The sequence below is a fragment of the Sus scrofa genome, chromosome 16, assembly GCF_000003025.6.
Source record: "Sus scrofa isolate TJ Tabasco breed Duroc chromosome 16, Sscrofa11.1, whole genome shotgun sequence".
In the NCBI taxonomy this organism is placed as follows: domain Eukaryota; kingdom Metazoa; phylum Chordata; class Mammalia; order Artiodactyla; family Suidae; genus Sus; species Sus scrofa.
The window spans coordinates 22380426-22400808 of record NC_010458.4 but is presented as its reverse complement, the minus strand read 5'-3'; the positions used below and the strand labels follow the sequence as shown (position 1 = coordinate 22400808).

The 20383-nt window shown below is 42.1% G+C and overlaps 1 protein-coding gene across 1 annotated transcript in view; it reads left to right on the top strand.

Moving 5' to 3' along the window:
- Positions 1-19808, top strand: part of C16H5orf42 (chromosome 16 C5orf42 homolog) — a 120052-nt gene extending 100244 nt beyond the window's left edge. Inside the window, 5 exon segments of the mRNA XM_005672422.3 lie at positions 199-366; positions 1678-1805; positions 4759-4848; positions 18410-18588; positions 19348-19808. Of these exon segments, the coding sequence (XP_005672479.2) occupies positions 199-366; positions 1678-1805; positions 4759-4848; positions 18410-18588; positions 19348-19482 (700 nt within the window). The 3' untranslated portion in view covers positions 19483-19808.

Genomic DNA, 20383 nt, shown 5'->3' with positions numbered 1-20383 from the left:
GTATGGCCTTAAAAAATAAATAATAGTAATAGTAATAATAATACTTTCTTCTGGTTTTCAGAAATCTGAAATTTGAATTCGCATCGAAATGCGTTGAAGAAAATAAATGCTAGGTGGTCTTCAAACACAATGTTTCCTCTAGAAATAAGAACTGCAAGTGACTCTTTTATTAAATGCTTTTTAATTCTTTCTCTAAAGATTGCTGCTCTCTGACCACTATAGTCGTCGAATCTCACAAGCATACAGTCTGATGAACGAACTGTTAGCTGAATCAGTACAACTTCCAGCAACTGTACAGAAACCATTGCCTAACAAACCCAGAACTACTCAGATTCCCAGAAGGCAACGCTCCCTCTCTCCAAGAAGGTAAGGCAAGGTTTGGCATGTCATTGGCAAGATAACGGCAAGAATGACGAGTGTGAAGTGCTCTAATCTCCTCTGAATTATGGTAACAGAGTGAATGAGGAGAATGGGATCATAATTATGAGGCCTTTATTAGTTTATAGAGTTACTAGGGAGAAAGACAAAAATGGCATTAAATTCCTAATTAAGATATAACAAAGCATGTCTGTATACCCAATACAGTTTTTACGTCCATTCAACCCTGTTTCCTTCTTTTCTGTAGTTTCGGTTAATAATTCCTTCTGTAATTGGCCTCCTAACTGCTCTCCCTGTTTCTCTTCTTGGCTCCACTCTTGCAGAAACACAATCCCCACCAGATACCACTTCTTCCTCTGCTCCCTCTTCCCACATCTCCCAGTTCCTGCTGATTCAGTTGTGGATACTGTTAATATGTTTCTACTTAATGACCTGCAGTAGGTTTGGATATGAGTTCATTAGGCAAGAATTAATCCAACATAGAATGCTAAAGAAAAGTACCCAAGTGTAAACTTTCTTATATATGACAAACAAACACAGAATTACATTTGTTCTTTTGTGTGTGTGTATGTGTGTGTATGTCTTTTAGGGCTGCACCCACGGTATACGGAGGTTCCCAGGCCAGGGCTTGAATCAGAGCTACAGCTGTCCTATAGCCACAGCCACAGCAGTGCAGGATCCGAGCTTCATCTGCAACTTACACCATAGCTCGTGTCATTTCCAGATCCTTAACCCACTGGGCAAGGCCAGGGGTCGAACTTGTGTCCTCATGGATACTAGTTGGGTTTGTTACCTCTGAGCCATGATGGAAACTCCTGTATTTGTTGATAATCCATAAGGTGGACACGAGTTGGCAGGATAGTGTTAAAAATTTCCCCCTTTGATGAAATTAATGATTAAGATTATAAACATAATCACATAACTTATGAGCCTAAAGGAAATGTTACCCAACATAAACCCAGACATAATGGCTTGTGTGTGCAACTTGGGGTATGATCAAAATAGCAGAGACTCCTTGAATATATTCTAGAATAATGCAGGGTATTTAATACATAAATTACTACCAGATGTATAGAGCATTTGAAATGGAGAGATAATAGGACACAACTTCTTTGGAAGAAAAATGAAGTTTGAGGTATGAGGAGAATTATTACACATAAAATGCATCGCTGAGGTACAGAATGAGTTGAGTTCAAATGAATGTCTTAATCTGAGTTGGAATTTGGATTTTTGAAATATTGTAGTTAATCACTGATAGGAGATTCTAGGCATATAATAACTATGTAATTTTTACTTTAGAGAGAATCAACATGGTCATAATTTTCCAATACATAGACCTGGAAAAACCAGATATATATCCAGCAAACCGAGTTATACCCCAAAGGGGAGACCTTTTGGACACCCTCAGGGCTCACCCTGGCCACATGGTAAGACTTAAAGCTTTTCTGATCTCATGTAATTTGGACCTATTCCTTCTTGTCTCCAAAGTTGTGTTTTCATTAATGAAAGTTGCAAATATTAATGAAAAGCAGTTCCCATTTCAACAGAATGCAAAGGATTGATAAAGACTTAGCTATACCTGCATTTTGTTCTATTGCTTTGAAATAAGACTCTAGGAATGTTTTTTAACTGGTGGCCTTTTTGTAATAGAATTCGAACACTCAATTCTCTGTGATATGACTTATTTGGGAATCTGTCTCTTGTGTGTGTCTAAAATGTAGGCATTTTTACAAAGCAAATTCTGATAGGTTTCAGGGTGAATTATATCACAGAAGGGGAATACTGAGGGACTCAGATTGAAATAATAGCATACTTTACCTTTTGCATATCCTTTTCCACATTCGAAGATATAATATCTTTTATTTATTGCTAGCCTTCCTTTAGTTAATTTTGCCATATTTGGGTTTTGGTTACTAAAGTAAAACATACTTATTTGTAAAATGACTATACCTTAAAAATGTATGATCATAGCTAACATCAAGAATAGATGTATACAGCTAAAAATGTATAATGATAGATAACGTGGCAGATTCTGTTTACACTCTTGAATTACAACTCCGAGGAATACACTATTAGGTTCCTATTTTAAAGATGAGAAGGCCAAAGCAGAGAAAGTGAAAACAATTGCTTAAGATCAGACATCGAGGAAGTGGTAGAGTCCAGATTTAAACCCAGTCTAGGTCTAGTGCCTCCACACCTAGAACCTGAACTTTATCTAGTAAGCTGCCTCAATTTAGAAAAGTGAAGTTTCCATAAATTACAACCCTTTTAATAAAACTTTGTAGTTTGAGTAACACTTGCTTTTGATGGACAAACTATAATAAGAGAACACTGCTCTTTTTTAAAACTAGAATTTCAAAAGAATAATCATTTTTTTAAAAATTTAGTTTTACGTTATGCTCAATACATTTAGCAAATTAAATAAAAGAAATATCCAAAAGTGGAAAGGAGTTTAAACTTAACTCACGGTCTCTTAACATCAGCTGGAAAAGTCTTAAATTATATTACATGCAGGTATGTCTTCCTCTTGGGCCTGATAATGTCAGGCCTTTATTTTGTCACCTTGCATGTGACTGGGCTAGGAAGCCCTGGCCCGCCTTTGGTCCCTGCACCTGCCATTGTTGGGCTCAGCCTGGGGCTCAGAAGCCCCCAGTGACTGCCCTCTCACTTGGATAAATCCCAAGGGAGGGGTCCTGAGTGAGGTGCCCCCCTTCAGGGTGTCCTCCCCTTCGGCCTCCTTAGCCTCCTTTCCCCAGATAATCTGAATGATCCATGACATTTGCAGGCTTGTTTTCCAGTCACATGCTGAGTGCTCCCAGTCCTGCATTGAAATTCTCCCTTATACCTTAAATGCCTCACTTCTGTGTCTGGAAAGACATCCCTAATTTTAATTCTTTAGCTCTTCCATCCTGATATAATGAATTTTAACATCCATATTTGCATTTTTAAAATGGCTAGTACTTGCGTGGTGCTTAGGAATATTAGTTAAGTAGTGGCTTCAGTAACTAAAATAGCTGCTTTTTTTTTTTTTGTCTTCTGAAGCATCAGTCACATGCTTCTGGCCCTCTTGAGGCAGTGCTACAACAGGCCTTATGGTTTTTGTAAACTCGGTAGGTCCCAGGATAGACTAAATGTTTTGAGGGTAGTGATGCTCCCTTCGTCTTGTGTTACCCCTTCACACTGAACAAATGAAATAATTGAGTCCATGAGAAAAAAAGGCTATTTAGCTTTTTTGCCTTAAAATAGTTGTTTATAAGGTACTTATTAGTCAAGAATATTAAAGGGCAGGTATTGCAGTGTTTATCCTGTGTCACAGACCACCACATGCCCAGCTGTTACCCATGCTGACCTGTCACTCAGCTTCCCTGGATGTCTAAGGCCAAAGTGGGAGGGGCAGCCTGAGGGACTTGTGAACACAAGGGCCTCCCTAACTGCCTCTGCACGTCCTGAGCCCAGCCACACACACTCCCCCTGCCCCCCCCCTGCCCCCTCAGCAACATTCAAAGGCAGTGGCAGAAACCTGGGCTCTTCCCAGTCAGTTGTACAGAGAGCCTGAGTCCACTGGGGCAAATTCAGTCATTGCAGAGATGGAAAAACAGGATCCATCAGGACTTAAAAATTCACTGAGATTCTTCTATAAAGGGACAGTTTTCCTAAAACCACAGCTTGTGGTTTGATGATATGTTCCTATCTGTCTCTTATAAAAAGCAGGATGTTGTTTTTGGCTAATTTCTTCAGCCCTGCATGCAAACCTTTATACTTAGGGGTCTGGTTTTTGCTTTTTTTTTTTTTTGGCTTGTTTTGTGCTTACTTCTATCAAAACAATGTAAAGACTCTATGACAAGTATGTGAGAAGCATCATTGGCATAAATAATCGGTCCAGCCTTTGGAATTGTCCAGACCTAGGTTCATATCCCACCACTGCTAGTTACTTTGTGCCCTCAGGTGTGTTTTTTAAAACCTATCTCATGAAGTTGTTGACAATTATGAATAAAATATTTTGCATAACATTAACAGTAAATGTTTGCTACTAATCCTGGAATTTAAGAAGTCTTAATCGATCATTCTCTTGGCATTTCACGTAGGTGTTTACTTCTAATAGGTTTATGTGCCTGGCTTTTCTGGTTGCCACAGATGTTGTCAAGGCATCTTTGCCATATAAGAAAGATCCATGGTTGTGCTGTAAGATACCAAGTCTCAAAGTAGGCTTTCCCTTCCTTCTTTCTACTTCTGTTTTGCTTTTTTGGTTCAAATCAACCACCATTTATCGGGCTCCTACTAATCAGAAGATTTCTGTCCTCAAAGTACTTACGACTTTTATAAAAGGTGAAAAATCATGCATGCATACGGAAGCTTAGAGAAGTTTGTCTGTCTTTATAGGAACTGCTACTTTTACTATACAGAAAAAAGCTGATGGAGCCAGCGTGGTGGTAAGAAAGGCTATGCCGTCTCCAGTTACCATCCAAAAAGGTAAGGGATAAATAAAGAAAAGAACGTGCCTGGGCTTAATACTAAAATTTTAAAAATCACAAATCACGTCTAGAAATGTCAGACACAGGAGTTCCTGCTGTGGTGCAGTGGCTTAATGATCTGGCTTGTTTCTGTGGAGGTGCTAGTTCAGTCCCTGGCCTGAGACCTTCCAGATTCCATATGCTGTAGGGGCGGTCGAAAGAGAAGGAAAAAAATGTCAGATACAGATTTCAGTATGAATGGCGGCTGGGTGGTGGTAAGGGGCTCATGTGAGCGCAGTGCCGGGCATGAGAACAAGTGCTCCTGAAGGTGCTGTGGTCGCTCAGGCGTGGAGCACGCGGGTCCCTACGTTTGGATACTTGCCCACATTAGCTTTGCTCTGACCAGCTAGAAGGAGGGAAATTACACCTCACATCTCAGTTCCCAGTGTCTCCCCCAGCCCAGCCCTCAACCCATGTTAGTCCTCACACTTTAAATTTAGCTGCGCGTCGATCGTCCTGTTAGCTCTCGCTAACAACCCTGGTATATCCCCAGGGCAGCTCTTACCCCATCTCACAGCTGAGGAAACTGAGGCGCACAGAAGGTAAGTGGTCTGCTCACTCCCCTCAGAACAGCAGAAATAACAGTTATGAAGAACTTAATTCCATGCCAAAGATTATATTAACACCTTATGCGCGTGATCTCATTTAATCCTCTCCTTAATCCAGTGAACGTATCTGCAGCATTATTGAAATTTATGGAACAGAACTAAATTTGCTGGGAATGATGATGAAAGCACTCATTTGCACGTCCCATAGAAAGGGTGAGAAATGTGAGTTAGTCCATTCCTGTTACTGGGCCTCTCTCCCCTGCTGTCTCCTTACTTTGCAGGTTCATCTTTCAGTTTCCGCCACACCTCTCTTCAGCTGCGTCCAACCCGCTCTTTCACTCATCTATCAAGTTTTAATGCCAGTGGCTATAATTTCTAGAAATTCTAGTTGATCCTCTTCATACTTTTCCCCATTGTATGCATTGAAACCCAAGCCTGTAGTTATGGGGATTAATTTGAGTCCTAAAAGCATCATTTCCTGTGCTTTTAATTTTCTAATCCCAGGCTAGTTTTTTTTTTTTTTTTAATTCAAAGTTTCTCATTTTAATCTTTTGTAAAATGGTTTCTATTTTAGAGGACCCCATAGGTTTTTATTGTTTTCTAAGCAAATATCAAGTAGTATTTATTTTGGTAAAATGCCCCAACATATAGTGTTGCCCCTAAAAATGGCTGATATTACATGTACCTTTGTATGGTATCATGAAAGCTCCAGGGACCCAGGGTTTTATGTCCTTGCAGTGAGTTATGATCTAGCTTGATCAAGGCCTTGCCCATAGACAGGCAAATAGGAAGTATTTCTTTGATTGTCCAGTGGTAGCCCTGCCTCGGAGAGCTTGACTCCAAGTTTCCTGCTTGGGTGTTTTAATAATTGAACTGTGGCTCAATAATTGACAAGAGGAGGAGCAGGGTATTTCTTTTGTGAGAGACGGAGCTAGTGATTCAGTTTTGCCATTCAGTGTCAGATTCCTCAGGTGAGACTCGGTAGAGTTGTTTGGCAACATGCTGTAAAGAACCGAGAGGCACAGAGTTCCCAAGGCTCAGCGGAATTGAATCCACCTGGGAACCATGAGGTTGCAGGTTCAACCCCTGACCTTGCTCAGTGGGTTAAGGATCTCGCGTTGCCATGAGCTGTGGTGTAGCTCGCTACTCGGATCCAGAGTGGCTGTGGCCGGCAGCTACAGCTCCGATTCAACCCCAAGCCTGGAAACGTTCGTATGCTGCAACTGCAGCCTTAAAAAGCAAAAAAAACAAAAAAACAAAAAAACAAAAACAAAAACAAAAAAAAACCCAAAGAACCGAGAGGCAGTGTTCACTCTCCTCCAGAGGGAGATTTTCAGGGGAAGCTGATGCCCTTGCCCACTAGTCTCCACTGTGGCATTTCTTCTTGATGCATCACTTACCTTTTACCTTAGAAAGCTTTCCCTGGCCACACTGGAGCAGGAACACCCTACCTTGAGAAGCTTTGTATATCCTCCGTTTCACAGATTTTTTTTCATGTTTTATTTTTATCTCAAAATCATATCCCAGATAAAGCTAGAGAAATTCAGTTTGATCTGAAGAGAAGGAAATTACAGATCCATACCTGGTAAAGCAAGGTGAGAGAAAGCCAGTGATGGCCTCTCAAGGTTCGTAGCTACCCCATAGGTAAAGGCTTACCTAAAACTATAGGCTTCTTAACCTTAATATCGGCAGCCTTGGTGATGATTGTTATTCTTACTAGATGGCAGTAGTTATGTTCATTAGACAAAACAAGAGTATCAGAGTCTAGGTAACACGTTAATTGCAGCAGAGATGGGGGTGGGATTGGTTGGTGGTTACAATCTCCACTCATCTCTTACCATCCCAGAGCCCTTCTGCCATTTCTTCCATCTGATTTGGACAGACAGTCTACCCTTGTAGTTATATACTGCCTAACTACCTGCCTGCTGGTTTCTCTTTTTTTAATCCTCTCAAACTTTTTTGTTTTACCTGCGGCTCTTATGTTATTTAGCCACAGTGTGTGTTCACCTGTGCATTCTAATTGATTATTCATAGGTATATTTTCTTTCACTGAGTTTTTCAAAAAACTGAAATTTTTTTAACATGGAACTTCAGTCACATCCCAAAATAAATACTCAGGGATGGATTACATAGCAGAAAAAAAAGTCAAACTCTTTTCAACTAGGATGCAGCTCTTATACATGATTCTAAAGTGGTGACCACAGGTTCTACAAACGATGTTAACCTTATTTCTGCTTCAGACCCTTGGGGCTAGTCATAAGAAGAACCTCTAAGCCCTCTTGTATGCTTCCCTCCCCACTGTTATCCAGGAAGCAAGCTATTGGAAAGCTGCTGCCCTGGGGATCCAGATAAATAGACTCATTTCTTACCTAGAGATATGAAGATTATCCACAAAGGCCCTCGGAAGACTATTCTCCCCATACCCCAGACAACAGAAAGATAACATATTAGCTCAGCTTCTAGGTATAGATCATCTCTCTCATCTTGGGCAAATTACATAACTTCTCTAAGCCTCACTTTCCTTATTTGCAAAATGGGTATTATTCCACTCCATTCCAAGTGGAATAATACCACTTTTCCCACAGGACTGCCATGAAGAATACTCATTCTGCAACAACCCATTGAGCTCCTGCTGCTTACCAGGCACCGTTGATCAGGAACAACACTGACAAAAATCAGATATGGGAGACCATGAAGATCTCTTTGAGAAGGTGTCATTGGAGTGAAGGCACTGAGTGATGGAAAGGGGGTACAGTTCCACCTCCACCTCCCCAAAGGTCACTGCCTATTCCCAGAGCCCTGCAAACAGGAGCAGCCTGCGCTCCCATCTCCCCATAAGTCCTGGTAGCTGCCAAGAGCCCAGCAACCAGGCACTGGCTAAAAGCCCTACTGATTGCCCCCATCTCTCTGGAATCATGTTCAGGCCTTACACTGGCACATGCCCTCTCAAGGGGAATAATAGCCTGCACACAGTGAGGAAGGAGACAGAAAGCACCCAAACCAGAAGCATCCTTCAAGAAAAACAAAACAAAAAAATCCTTACAAGCTATGCAGGGACATTCCTGAATATAAACAGCCTTCCAAGACTATAGGGCATAATTTTTTCCCCAAACTCACAGAATAAGAAAAATATAAGCAAAATGAAGAAGCACAGGAACCATTCCTAGTTAAAATAACAAGAGAATTCCCCTGAAGGAGCAAAAAATGAAACAAACCTCTGCAGTCTAACAGACACTGAGTTCAAAAAGGAGGTAATGAAAAAACTGAAGGAATTAAGAGTGAATATCAACAGTAATGCAGGTTATTGTAGAAAGGATCTAGAAACAATGAGGAGCCAAGAAAAATTAGAAAATTCATTTGCAGAGATGCAAGCTGAGTTAAAGGCATTAAAGAGCAGAATGAATAATGCAGAAGAACAAATAAGTGACTTGGAAGATAGAATAATGGAAATCACCCAATCAGGACAGCAGACAGAAAATCAGATTTAAAAACAACAAAAGCAATATAAGACATCTATGGGACAATATAAAGCATGACAATCTATGCATAATAGGGATTATAGAAGGAGAGTGAAGAGAAAAGGGGATTGAAAATATATTTGAAGAAATTATGGCTGAAACCTTTCCAAATCTAAAGGAAACAAATATCAAGATATAGGAAGCACAGAGGGGCCCCAAACAAGTCGAACTCAAATAGCCCCACATCAAGACATATTATAATAAAAATGGCAAAAGTTAAAGGTAAGGATTCTAAAGGCAGCAAGAGAAAGAAAAACAAAGGGTTAATTATAAGGGAACTCCAATTAGGCTATCAGTCAATTTCTCTACAGAAACAGTACAGGCCAGAAGAGAGTGGCAAGATATATCCAGAGTTCTAAAGGAGAATAATTTGCAGCCTAGAATACTCTACCCAGCAAGATTATCATTTAAAATAGAAGGAGAAATAAAGACTTTCTCTGACAAACTAAGAGAATACAGCAATACTAAACCCATTTTAAAGAAATACTGAAAGTTCTCTTTGAAATAGGAAAGAAGAGGATAGAGGATGGAGGAAATCACAAGTGGAAGGTAATCACTTAAATAAGCCAGTATATGAATCAGAAAGAAAAAATTTGTACAAGTGACACTAAACACAAGGAACAGCAAGAGGATACATAATGAAGATGTTAAAAAGGACATCAAAGAAGGGAGTAAGAAAATCTAGACTTTTTTTAGAATGGGTTTGAGCCTATAAGACTATCAGGCTAAAGCAAGCAGATATGGGAAGGGGTTAACTTACTTAAAAATAGAGCAACAATAAATCAAGCCAAACAATACATCCACAAAAACTCAAAAGAGGACACAAGCATAAAATAAAAGGAAATCATCCAACCAAAACAAGAAAAGAACAAAGGCAAAACATAGAATCAACTGGAAAACCCATTTTAAAGAAATACTGGCCATAAGGAAAGATAAAGTAGGACACTAATGATAAAAGAATCAGTTCAAGAAGAGGGTATTATACGCATCAATATATACGTGCCCAATATAGGAGCACCAAACGTATACAACAAATACTAACAGACATAAAAGGAGAAATTGCTGGGAATACAATAATAGTAGGAGATGTTACCACCACATTCATATCAATGGACAGATTCTCTAGACAGAATATCAACAACTAAAAGAGATACTAAATGATGCAGTAGAACAGTTAGACTTAATATTTTCAGGACAGTGCATCCAAAAAACCAGAATATACATTCTTTTCAAGTGCACATGGAACACTCTCTAGGACTGACCACCTACTGGGGCACAAAAATAATGACAACAAATTTAAGAATATAGATAATTATTTAAGCATATTCTCGACCAAAAGGGCATGAAATTAGAAATCAACCACAAGAGGGAAAAAAAAAAAATGAAAAAACACTCCCAAGCTCATTCTTTGAAGCCATGATCACCCTGATACCAAAACCAAAGATACCACAAAAAAGGAAAATTATAGGCCAGTGTCACTAAATGAACAGATGCAAAAATCCTCAAGAAAATATTAGCAAACTGAATCCAAATATGTATTAAAAGGAACATACACCATGATGAAGTAGAATTTATCCCAGGGATGCAAGGATTCTTCAATATCCACAATATGATGTTGTGTAATACACCACATGAACAAACGGAAAAATAAAAACCATATGATCATCTCAACACATGCATAAAAAGCTTTTGAAAAAATTCAATACCATTCCTGACAAGAACTCTCCAGAGAGTGGGCATAAAGAGGAACTACCTCAAGATAATAAAAGCCATTCATGACAAAATCACAGCTAACATCATTCTCAACGGTGAAAAATTGAAAACATTTCCGCTAAGATCAGAAATAAGACAAGGATGTCCACTTTCACCAATGTTATTCACCGTAGTTATGGAAGTCCTAGCCATGGCAATCAGAAGGAAAAAAAATCCAAATTGGAAAAAAAAAATCCAAATTGGAAAATAAGTAAAACTATCACTGTTTGCAGATGACATGATACTATACCTAGGAAATCTTAAAGACACTATCAGAAAACTGCTAGAGCTCATCAGCAGTTGAATTTGGTAAAGTTGCAGGACACAAAATTAATACACAATAGTCGACTGAATTCCTATGTACTAACATTGACAGATCAGAGAAATTAGAGAAACCATCCTATTTACCATTGAATCAAAAACAATAAAGTAGGAGTTCCCATCATGGCGCAGCGGAAACGAATCTGACTAGGAACCATGAGGTTTTGGATTCGATCCCTGGCCTTGCTCAGTGGGTTAAAGACCCAGTGTTGCTGTGAGCTGTGGTGTAGGTTGCAGACTCGGCTCGGATCTGGCATTGCTGTGGCTCTGGTGTAGGCCAGCAGCTACAGTTCTGATTAGACCCTTAGCCTGGGAACCTCCATATGCTGCGGGCGTGGCCCTAAAAAGGACAAAAAACAAACAAAAAAGAAACAATAAAATATCTAGGAATAAACCTACCTAGAGAGACAAAAGACCTGTATTCTGAAAACAATAAGATGCTGAAAAAAGAAATCAAAGTTGACACAAATAGATGGAAAGATATACCATGCTCTTGGATTGGAAGAATGAATATAGGAGTTCCTGTTTTGGTGCAGGGGAAACAAATCCAACTAGCATCTCTGACGTTGTGTCCTTAGATCTGAAGTGGGTCTCTTGTAAACAGCATACGTATGAGTCTTTGTATCCATTCAGCCAGTCTCTGTCTTTTAGTTGGAACATTTAATCTATTTACATTCAAAGTAATTAAGGATAAGAATGTACTTATTGTCCTTTTCTTAATTTTTTTTTGATTATTTCGGGTCTTTTTTCCTTCCCTTTCTGTTTTGTTGTCTTGTGGTTTGCTGACCATCTTTAGTGTTACATTTGGCTTGCTTTTTCCTTTTTATGTGTGTGTCCATTATAGTTAGTTGATTTGTGGTTCCCATTATATTTTGATATAACCATCTATATGTATTCAGAATTGTTTCTGGTTGCCAGTCTCTTAATTTCAAATGCATTTTCAAAGTCCTGCATTTGTCCTCTCCTCTTGCTTGCTAGTTTTGATGTCATATTTGTCAGTGGGTGATTTCCTACTTTTACACAGTCTTTGCCTTTTTTATTTTGTAATATTCTTGTTTCTAATTGTGGCTCTTCCTTTTCTGCTTGGAGAAGTTCCTAAACTAAACTAAAGTTGATGTAGAGCTGGTTTGGGGTGCTGAATTCTCTTAGCTTTTGCTTGTCTGAAAAGCTTTTGATCTCTCCGACAAATCTGAATGAGAGCTTTACTGGTTAGATTATTCTTGGTTCCAGGTTCCTCCTCTTCATCACCTCAAATACATCTTGCCGCTCCCTTCTAGCTTGTAGAGTTTCTGCTGAAAAATCAGCTATTATCCTTATGGGGGGGTTCCCTTTCATGTGAATTGTTGCTTTTCCCTTGCGGCTTTTAATATTTTTTCTTTGTATTTAATTTTGTCAGTTTGATTAGTACGTGTCTCACTGTGTTTCTCCGTGGCTTTATCTTGTGTGGGGCACTCTGTGCTTCCTCATCTTGAGTGTTTCCTTTCCCATATGAGGGACATTTTCAGCTATAATCTCTTCAAATATTTTCTCTGGTCCTTCTTCTCTCTTTTCTCCTTCTGGGAACCCCTATGATGTGGATATTGGTACGTTTAATATTGTCCCAGAGGTCTCTCTGACTCTCCTCAGTTCTTTTCATTCTTTTTTCTTTATTAGTTTCTGTGGCAGTGATTTCCACCACTCTGTCTTCTACCTCACTTATTCATTCTTCTGCCTCCGTTATCCTATTGATTCCTTCTAGTGTATTTTTCATTTCAGACATGGTGCTATTCATCTTTCTCTTTAAATCCACTAGCTCTTTGTTAAACACTTTAAGTTCCTGATCTGCGTCTCCATTCTTTTTCCAAGATCTTAGATCATCTTTGCCATCACCACTCTGAATTCTTTTTCAGGTAGATTGCCTCTCTCCTCATCACTTAGTATTTGTGTGTGTGTGTGTGTGTTTGTCTTGTTCCTTTGTCTGAAAACTATTTCTTTGTTTTCTCATAATATCTACCTTTCTGTTTATGGTATATAGATACAGCAGCAGGTGCCCAGTCCTGGAGTTCTCAGTGGTGGTAGTGGTTCACATGTACCCAGAGCGCGATGGGAGCAGCAGTATCACACTGCCTCACCTGGAGCTGGGTGGCTGCTAAGGATGGGGGTCTGTGAGGAAGGTGTCAGTGATTCGCAGTTCACAGGATTGCTTTCGTAGCACGTGGGGCAGCAGTGGTTCCTGCGACTCCTCCACATAGCTTTCAGGACTATTTCCTGTAACTGGCAGTGTTAGCAGCTGCTCCTCGGTCCCTCCCTCTGCTGGGAAGGCTCTAGGGACTGCTCTCTCTGTAGCGTAGGGGCAGGTGCTGTTCTGCAGTCACTCCCCTTTTTTGGCCACACTAGGGATCTCTGTCTCTAGCCCCAGGGGCAAGAACTTCTCCCTAACTCTTGCTAAGAGGCTTTTTCTGTAGCTGCAGGACAAGCACTTCTGGTGGTCCCTCTCCCTGCTTGGCTGGTGGCAGCAGTACTGTCTGTAGCTGCTGAGGATTGGAATGTGAACTGGTAGGCCTCCCATAGCTCCCTTGGTGTGGAACAAGTGCCACTGTCCTGGGCCCTCACAGGGCCTCTGGAAGGAGCCCTGTAATTTGTGCTTTTCTCCAGCTGGGCAGCCCACAGCTCTGGCAGGGAGCATGCACCTGCAGCCCTCTCTTGGCTCTTTCAGCACACATCTGGTGCTGCTAGCCCGAGCCCCTACAGGGCCACTAGGCAGAGCTGTGGAGCTTGTGCCTTGGTGGCCCTGTCTCGGCTCTTATGGTGTGAAACTGGCACCACTAGCACGAGCCCCTGCAGAGTCACTGGGCAGGGCCGCAGAGTGTGTGCTTTTCCCAGTTGGGCAGTTTGTGGCTCCCACAGGGAATGGGTGCCAGTGGCTCTTTTGGCACAGGATGGGCGGGCACTGGTAGCACAGGGACCACTGGCAGGAGCCAGGAGCTTGTGTTATTCCCCAGGTGGTTACTTGTCCTGCTCCAGTTGTCTGTAGCCCTGAGGGCAGGGCTCCTTCTCAGCTGTTGCTAGGTAACAGTGGTCCCCCGCCAGCTGGAGCAGATCCTGTCCTGCGGCCTGAGAGCGCACAGGGAACAAAGCTGAAGTGGTGGGTCGCGCCCCTTCCCTCCAGCAGTCCCCAACAATGGCGCCTAGCCTCCAGGCCCAACTGAGTTGCCTCCACCTACGCCCTCACAGGCCGCCACCCTGTACGCTAGTCCCTCCAGGTTATTTCCATGCTGCCAACCCTGTTTTCTTCCCGCACAGCCAGCCTCAGCTCTCTCTGTGAGTCTGATCTCTAAGGCCACAGTTTTCTAGTTCCCAACACCTGCCAGCACTGACTTTGTGGAGGATTGTTTCCATTTTACCTGCTTCACACCAGCTGTCTACAGTTCCTCCTTTGTCCTGGCCGATCTCGCTGGTGGGCGACGCCCCAGGGTGCAGGAGCTTTTCCTCTTCCAAGCTCTCTTCTCAGGGGGCCGGTTCTGTCTCACTTCTTTCCACTTATCTCTTCTTCTTCTTCTTTCTTTTGTCCTGTCTGGTTTCATGAAGTTTTTCTTGCTCTGTCTTAATCCTGAGGTCTTTCGTCATCTTTAGCAAATTTTCTTTGGGAATAGTCCCTCATGCAGATGCTTTCTCAGTGTATCTGTGGGAGTAGCTGAGGCTCACATCCTACTGCTCCGCCGTCTTCCTGAGCGCCCTCGACAAAATTGTAGCCAACCGAATCCCACAACACATAACAAAGATCATACCCCATGCTCAAGTGGGAGCCATACCCAGTTCACAAGGATCCACAAAAAAATAGTTCAACGTAAGCAAATCAATCAACATCATACACCACATTAATAAAAGATACATCAAAAACCACATGGTCATCCCAATAGATGCATTAAAAGCATTTGACAAAATCCAGCATCCATTCACGATAAAAATTTACCAAAGTGGGTATAGAGGGAACATCTCTTAACATTGTAAAAGCCATTATGACACACTTACAGCCAATATAATACTCAATAGAGAAAAGCTAATATCCTTCTTGCTAAAATCTGGAGCAAGACAAGGATGTCCACTCTGACTGCTTTTACTTAACATAGTATTGGAAGTCCTAGCTACAGCAATCATACAAACAAAAGAAATAAAATGTATCCAAATTGGAAGAAAAGAGGTAAAACTGTCACCCTATGCAGATGACATGATACTATACATAGAAAACCCTAAGGACTCCACACAAAAACTACTCGAACTGATCAATGAATTCAGCAAAGTAGCAGGATATAAGATTAACATCCAGAAATTGGTTGCATTTCTAAATACTAACAATGAAATATTAGAAAAAGAATATAAAAAATACCTTTTAAAATCACACCCAAAAAAATAAATACCTAGGAATAAACCTGACCAAGGAGATGAAATACATATGCTGCAAACTCTAAAACATTAATTGAAGTTAAAGAGGACTCAAAGAAATGAAAAGATATCCCATGCCCTTGAATAGGAAGAATTAGTATCATTAAAATGGCCATACTGCCCAAAGCAGTCTACATATTTAGTGCAATCCCTATCAAATTACCCATGACATTTTTTACAGAACTAGAATGAACAATCCAAAAATTTATATGGAACCATAAAAGGCCCAGAATTGCCAAACCAATCTTGAGGAAAAAAAAAAACAAACAAAAAACAATAATGCAGGAGGCATAACTCTCCCAGACTTCAAACAATATTACAAAGCTACAGTAATCAAAACAGTGTTGGTACTGGTATAAAAACAGACATACAGATCAATAGAAAATAGAAAGCCCAAAAATAAACCCAGACATCCACAGTCAGTTATTCTTTGATAAAGGAGGCAAGAATATAAAATGGGAAAAAGACAGTCTTCTCAGCAATTGGTGCTGGCAGAACTGGACAGCTGCATGTAAATCAGTGAAACTAGAACACACCTTCACAAAATGGCTTAAAAATGTTAACATAAAATACCCTAAAACTCCTTGAAGAGAACATAGGCAAAACATTCTCTGACATCAACTGTACAAATTTTTCTTAGGTCGGTCTCCCAAGGCAATAGAAATAAAAATAAACCAACGGGACCTAATCAAACTTACAAGCTTTAGCACAGCAGAGGAAACCATTAAAAAAATGAAAAGATAACTTAGGGAATGGGAGAAAACAGTTGCGAATGATACAAACAACAAGGGCTTAATCTGCAAAATACACAAACAACTCATGCAACTCAACAGTAAACAACCCAATCGAAAAATACAAGACCTAAATAGACATTTCTCTAAAGAAGACACGCAGATGGCCAGGAAGTGCATGAAAAAATGCTCAGCATCACTAATGATTAGAGAAATGCAAATCAAAACTATAATGAGGTTCTAGCTTAGAGTCCCCGTTGTGGCTCAGAGGGTTATTAACCCGACTAGTATTTGTGAGCATGTGGGTTAAAGATCCAGTGCTGCCGTGAGCTGTGGTGTAGGTTGCAGATGTGGCTCAGATCTGGCATTGCTGTGGCTGTGGTGTAGGCCACCAGCTGTAGCTCCGACTGGACCCCTAGCCTGGGAGCCTCTACATGCCACAGATGTGGCTCTAAAAAACAGCTCTAGTAAAAAATAGAAAACAACTTGTTGTTGGATAGGTTATAGGATGTGTAAGAAAGGAAGGTATAAAGGATAATTGCATTTTAACCTGAGCATTTCCTGGTATGAGGAAGACTATTGGAGAAATGGGTTTAGGGGTAGAGATTAACAATTTGGTTTGGGGCATGTTAAAACTGAAGTGTGGATGGAGTTCCCAGTGGCACAGTGGGTTAAGGACTCAACCTGTTCACTGCTATGGTGCATGCTCTGGGCGCAAAAAAAAAAAAAAAAAAAAAAGTGTTTATTGCACATACAAGTCAAGAAGGCAGTTTGCGTTGTTGACACCAGAGGTACAGGTTTGAGAGTTGTCAGCATGCAGGTGTTTCCAGCCATGAAACTGGAGGAGGTCAGCGAGGGAGGGTGTGGGTGTGAGAGGACCAAGGCCCAGGCCCTGGGGCGCTCTGGTAATTCAGGGGCCTGAGGGACATACGGTGCATGGCCCACAGGAAATGCCAAAAGGCGAACCGCTGTTACTGGGGGTTTTTTTGGCCGGGGGAGGGGGGGCTTATTTCTTGTAGGCATCCTAGCTTTAAGCACACAAAGTTACTAGAGCCCTAAAAGGGCAGGCGTCCCAAACTACCACTCTGCTTCCACTTACTTCTTCCCCCTTTCAGGAGCACAGGGCTTCGTGTCGGGACTGGGTTTACTTACCATCCTACCTCTACACCCCTCTTGAGTGCTGCTTCAGATCTCCTGGTGGGGAGAAAGCTGTAATCCTGGCTTTGGAACTTGAACTGTGTTCGGAGGGTCCAGCTCCTCCAGGGCCTTCTGCAGAGAAGCACTGCTGGCTGACCGATCTGTCCAGCTGCCTCTGGGCATGCGCTGGGAGGAATGCTTCTTTTCAGCAAAGACTGATACTCAGAGGGAAGGAACTGCTTACTGCACTCCCCCTGGAGCCTGTGCCCAAAGGCACATTGCAGGCTTGAAGCCCAGTGTGATGCAGAGAATATTGCTTGTAGGAAGCTTCCACCAGACTTTCCATAAGAAGCAAGGAAGGCCCAGCTCCGAGTTGCCCCTGCTTTGCAATTGGAGCGGCTCCATAGTTGCATTTTTTTTTTTTTTCCTGTGGCTTTTCATCCTTGGGTTCTCTTGTCCTAGAGATTTCCATTACTTTGAAAATCAAAAGAGGCAGCCAGAGTTTAATTTCCTTCTGTCACACCAACAGAATAGGAATTGCTGAAGCCCTAAAACCAATCATATCCAGACCTCGTGATCCAGGTATTGGGTAAGATGTGACTGCCTTGGATTTGATGATAAAAGTCAATAAAAACAAACTTACGGAGTTCCCTGGCACCCTGTTGGTTGAGGACTCAGCATTGTGGCTTGGGTCACTGCTTTGGTGAGGGTTCAGTCCTTGGCCCAGGAACTTGCATATGCCATGGGTGTGGTCAAAAAAAAAAAGAGCAAAGTTGGAGTTCCCATTGATGCTCACTGCTAACAAATTTGACTAGTATCCATGAGGATGCGGGTCTGATCCGTAGCCTTGCTCAGTGGGTGAAGGACCCAGCATTGCCGTGAGCTGTGGTGTAGATCGCAGACGCGGCTTGGATCTGGCATTGCTGTGGCTGTGGTGTAGGCCGGCAGTTGTAGCTCTAATTCTGCCCCTAGCCTGGGAACCTACCTGTGCCACAGGTGTGGCCCTAAAAAGCAAAAAAAAAAAAAAAAAAAAAAAACAGAGTTATAAGTGAATCATTCCCAGTGTATGCTTTGTTCTTTTCCCTTAAAAGGCCCTCATGCTCCATGGCATGGTCTGCAGTGCACAAAGAATCACAGAGGTGCTGGGCTGGCACCGCACACCAAGCAGGTGTGTCTAGAGCCTGAGAGGGAGGAGATGGTGGTGAGCCCCTGGCTGGTGCCTCCAGACATCCGTGCCTTGCTCCGCAGGAGCCAGAGTTCCCTTCTGCAGGTGAGTGTTGTTCCAGATTGCACTTTGCTAGTGATGCCTTGTGCTCTTCAAGTTGGTTGGTTGGTTGGTTGGTTTGTGGGATGTAGTCACCCTGAACGATTGTTAGGGCAGGTTGAAGTAATAATTCAAAACATCTTACAATTTTGGCTTGGTTCTCTTAAAAAAAAAAAAAAAAAAAAAAAAAAAACAGGAGTTCCCGTCGTGGCGCAGTGGTTAACGAATCCGACTAGGAACCATGAGGTTGCGGGTTCGGTCCCTGCCTTGCTCAGTGGGTTAACGATCCGGCATTGCCGTGAGCTGTGGTGTAGTTTGCAGACGCGGCTCGGATCCCACGTTGCTGTGGCTCTGGTGTAGGCCGGTGGCTACAGCTCCAATTTGACCCCTAGCCTGGGAACCTCCATATGCCGCGGGAGCGGCCCAAGAAATAGCAAAAAGACAAAAAAAAAAAAAAAAAAAAAAAAAAAACACAACAACAACCAAAAACAGCAGAATTGTAAGAGCCGGAGATTGTACTTGAGGTACACACATCTGTTCTGAACACTCTTCAGACCTGGCGCCAGCCGCCGCTTGTGTCAGGTCATGTGCATTCAGCCCACTGCCCATCCAGAGGTGCTGGGCGGCCACAGCCCTGCTTCCTTCACATCCCCTGCTCCATTTGGTGGAGGAGCAGCTCTAGAATCTTTGGACCACGTGGGTCACGTTCCATTTATTTTTCTCAGGCTAAGACCAGGATTTGCTGTCTTTCTCACTTTGATGCAGGACTCTGTGGGCGGCCCAGACAGCCTGTCTGCCAGCACCGGCAGCATCCTCAGCAAGCTCGACTGGGACGCCATTGAGGACATGGTGGCCGACGTGGAGGATAAGAGCCATCTGTCCACCGGCCCTGGACCGTGAGACCTGAGTGTCACTCTGCCTCCACACAAAGGCCAGCAGCTCCGTGATGTCGCTGAGAGAGTTTGGGTTTCAGGGAGAGAAGCAATGAAGTGAGGTGAAACTTACCATCAGCAGGCCTATCACCTGCATTAGACATTTCCAGAGGGAGAATAAACATTTCTCAGTAACTTTGCCTTCAGGGGGAAAGGGTTAACTGTAGATGTATTTTATGTTTTTGCATTTGACTTATCTTTAGGTATAATTTTTAAATAATGAAATAAATGGTACCTTTCAACCCAAGTTTGTATAATATTTAAACTACTTTCAAATAAAAAAAAAACCTTCTATTTTGCCTCCTTTATCCACTGAGTTTTGAGAAACAACCTTATATGAGTAAATCTGGAAAAAAAAATTCTTGGAGTTCCCATCGTGGCACAGCAGAAATGAATCCGACTAGTATCCATGAGGATGGAGGTTTGATCCTGGCCTCGCTCCGTGGGTTAAGGATCTGGCATTGCTGGAGCTGTGGTGTAGGTCACAGATGCAGCTCGGATCTGGCATTGCTGTGGTGTGGACCAGCTGCTACAGCTCTGATTCTACCCCTAGCCTGGAAACTTCCATGTGCTGCAGGTGGGGCCCTAAAAAACGAAAAACAAAACAAATCCTCCTTTCATTGAGGTAGAAAAATCGCACTCTTATCTGAGCTGCTCAATAATGAAATCCCTTTAAAATCATATCCTAAAGAGTTCCCATTGTGGCTCAGTGGTAACAAACCTGACCAGCATCAGTGAGGATGCCGGTTTGATCCCTGGCCTCCATTAGTAGGTGAAGGATCTGGGGTTGCCGTGAGCTGTGGTGCAGGTCACAGACGTGGCTCAGATCTTGAGTTGCTGTGGCTGTGGTGTAGGCCGGCAGATGCAGC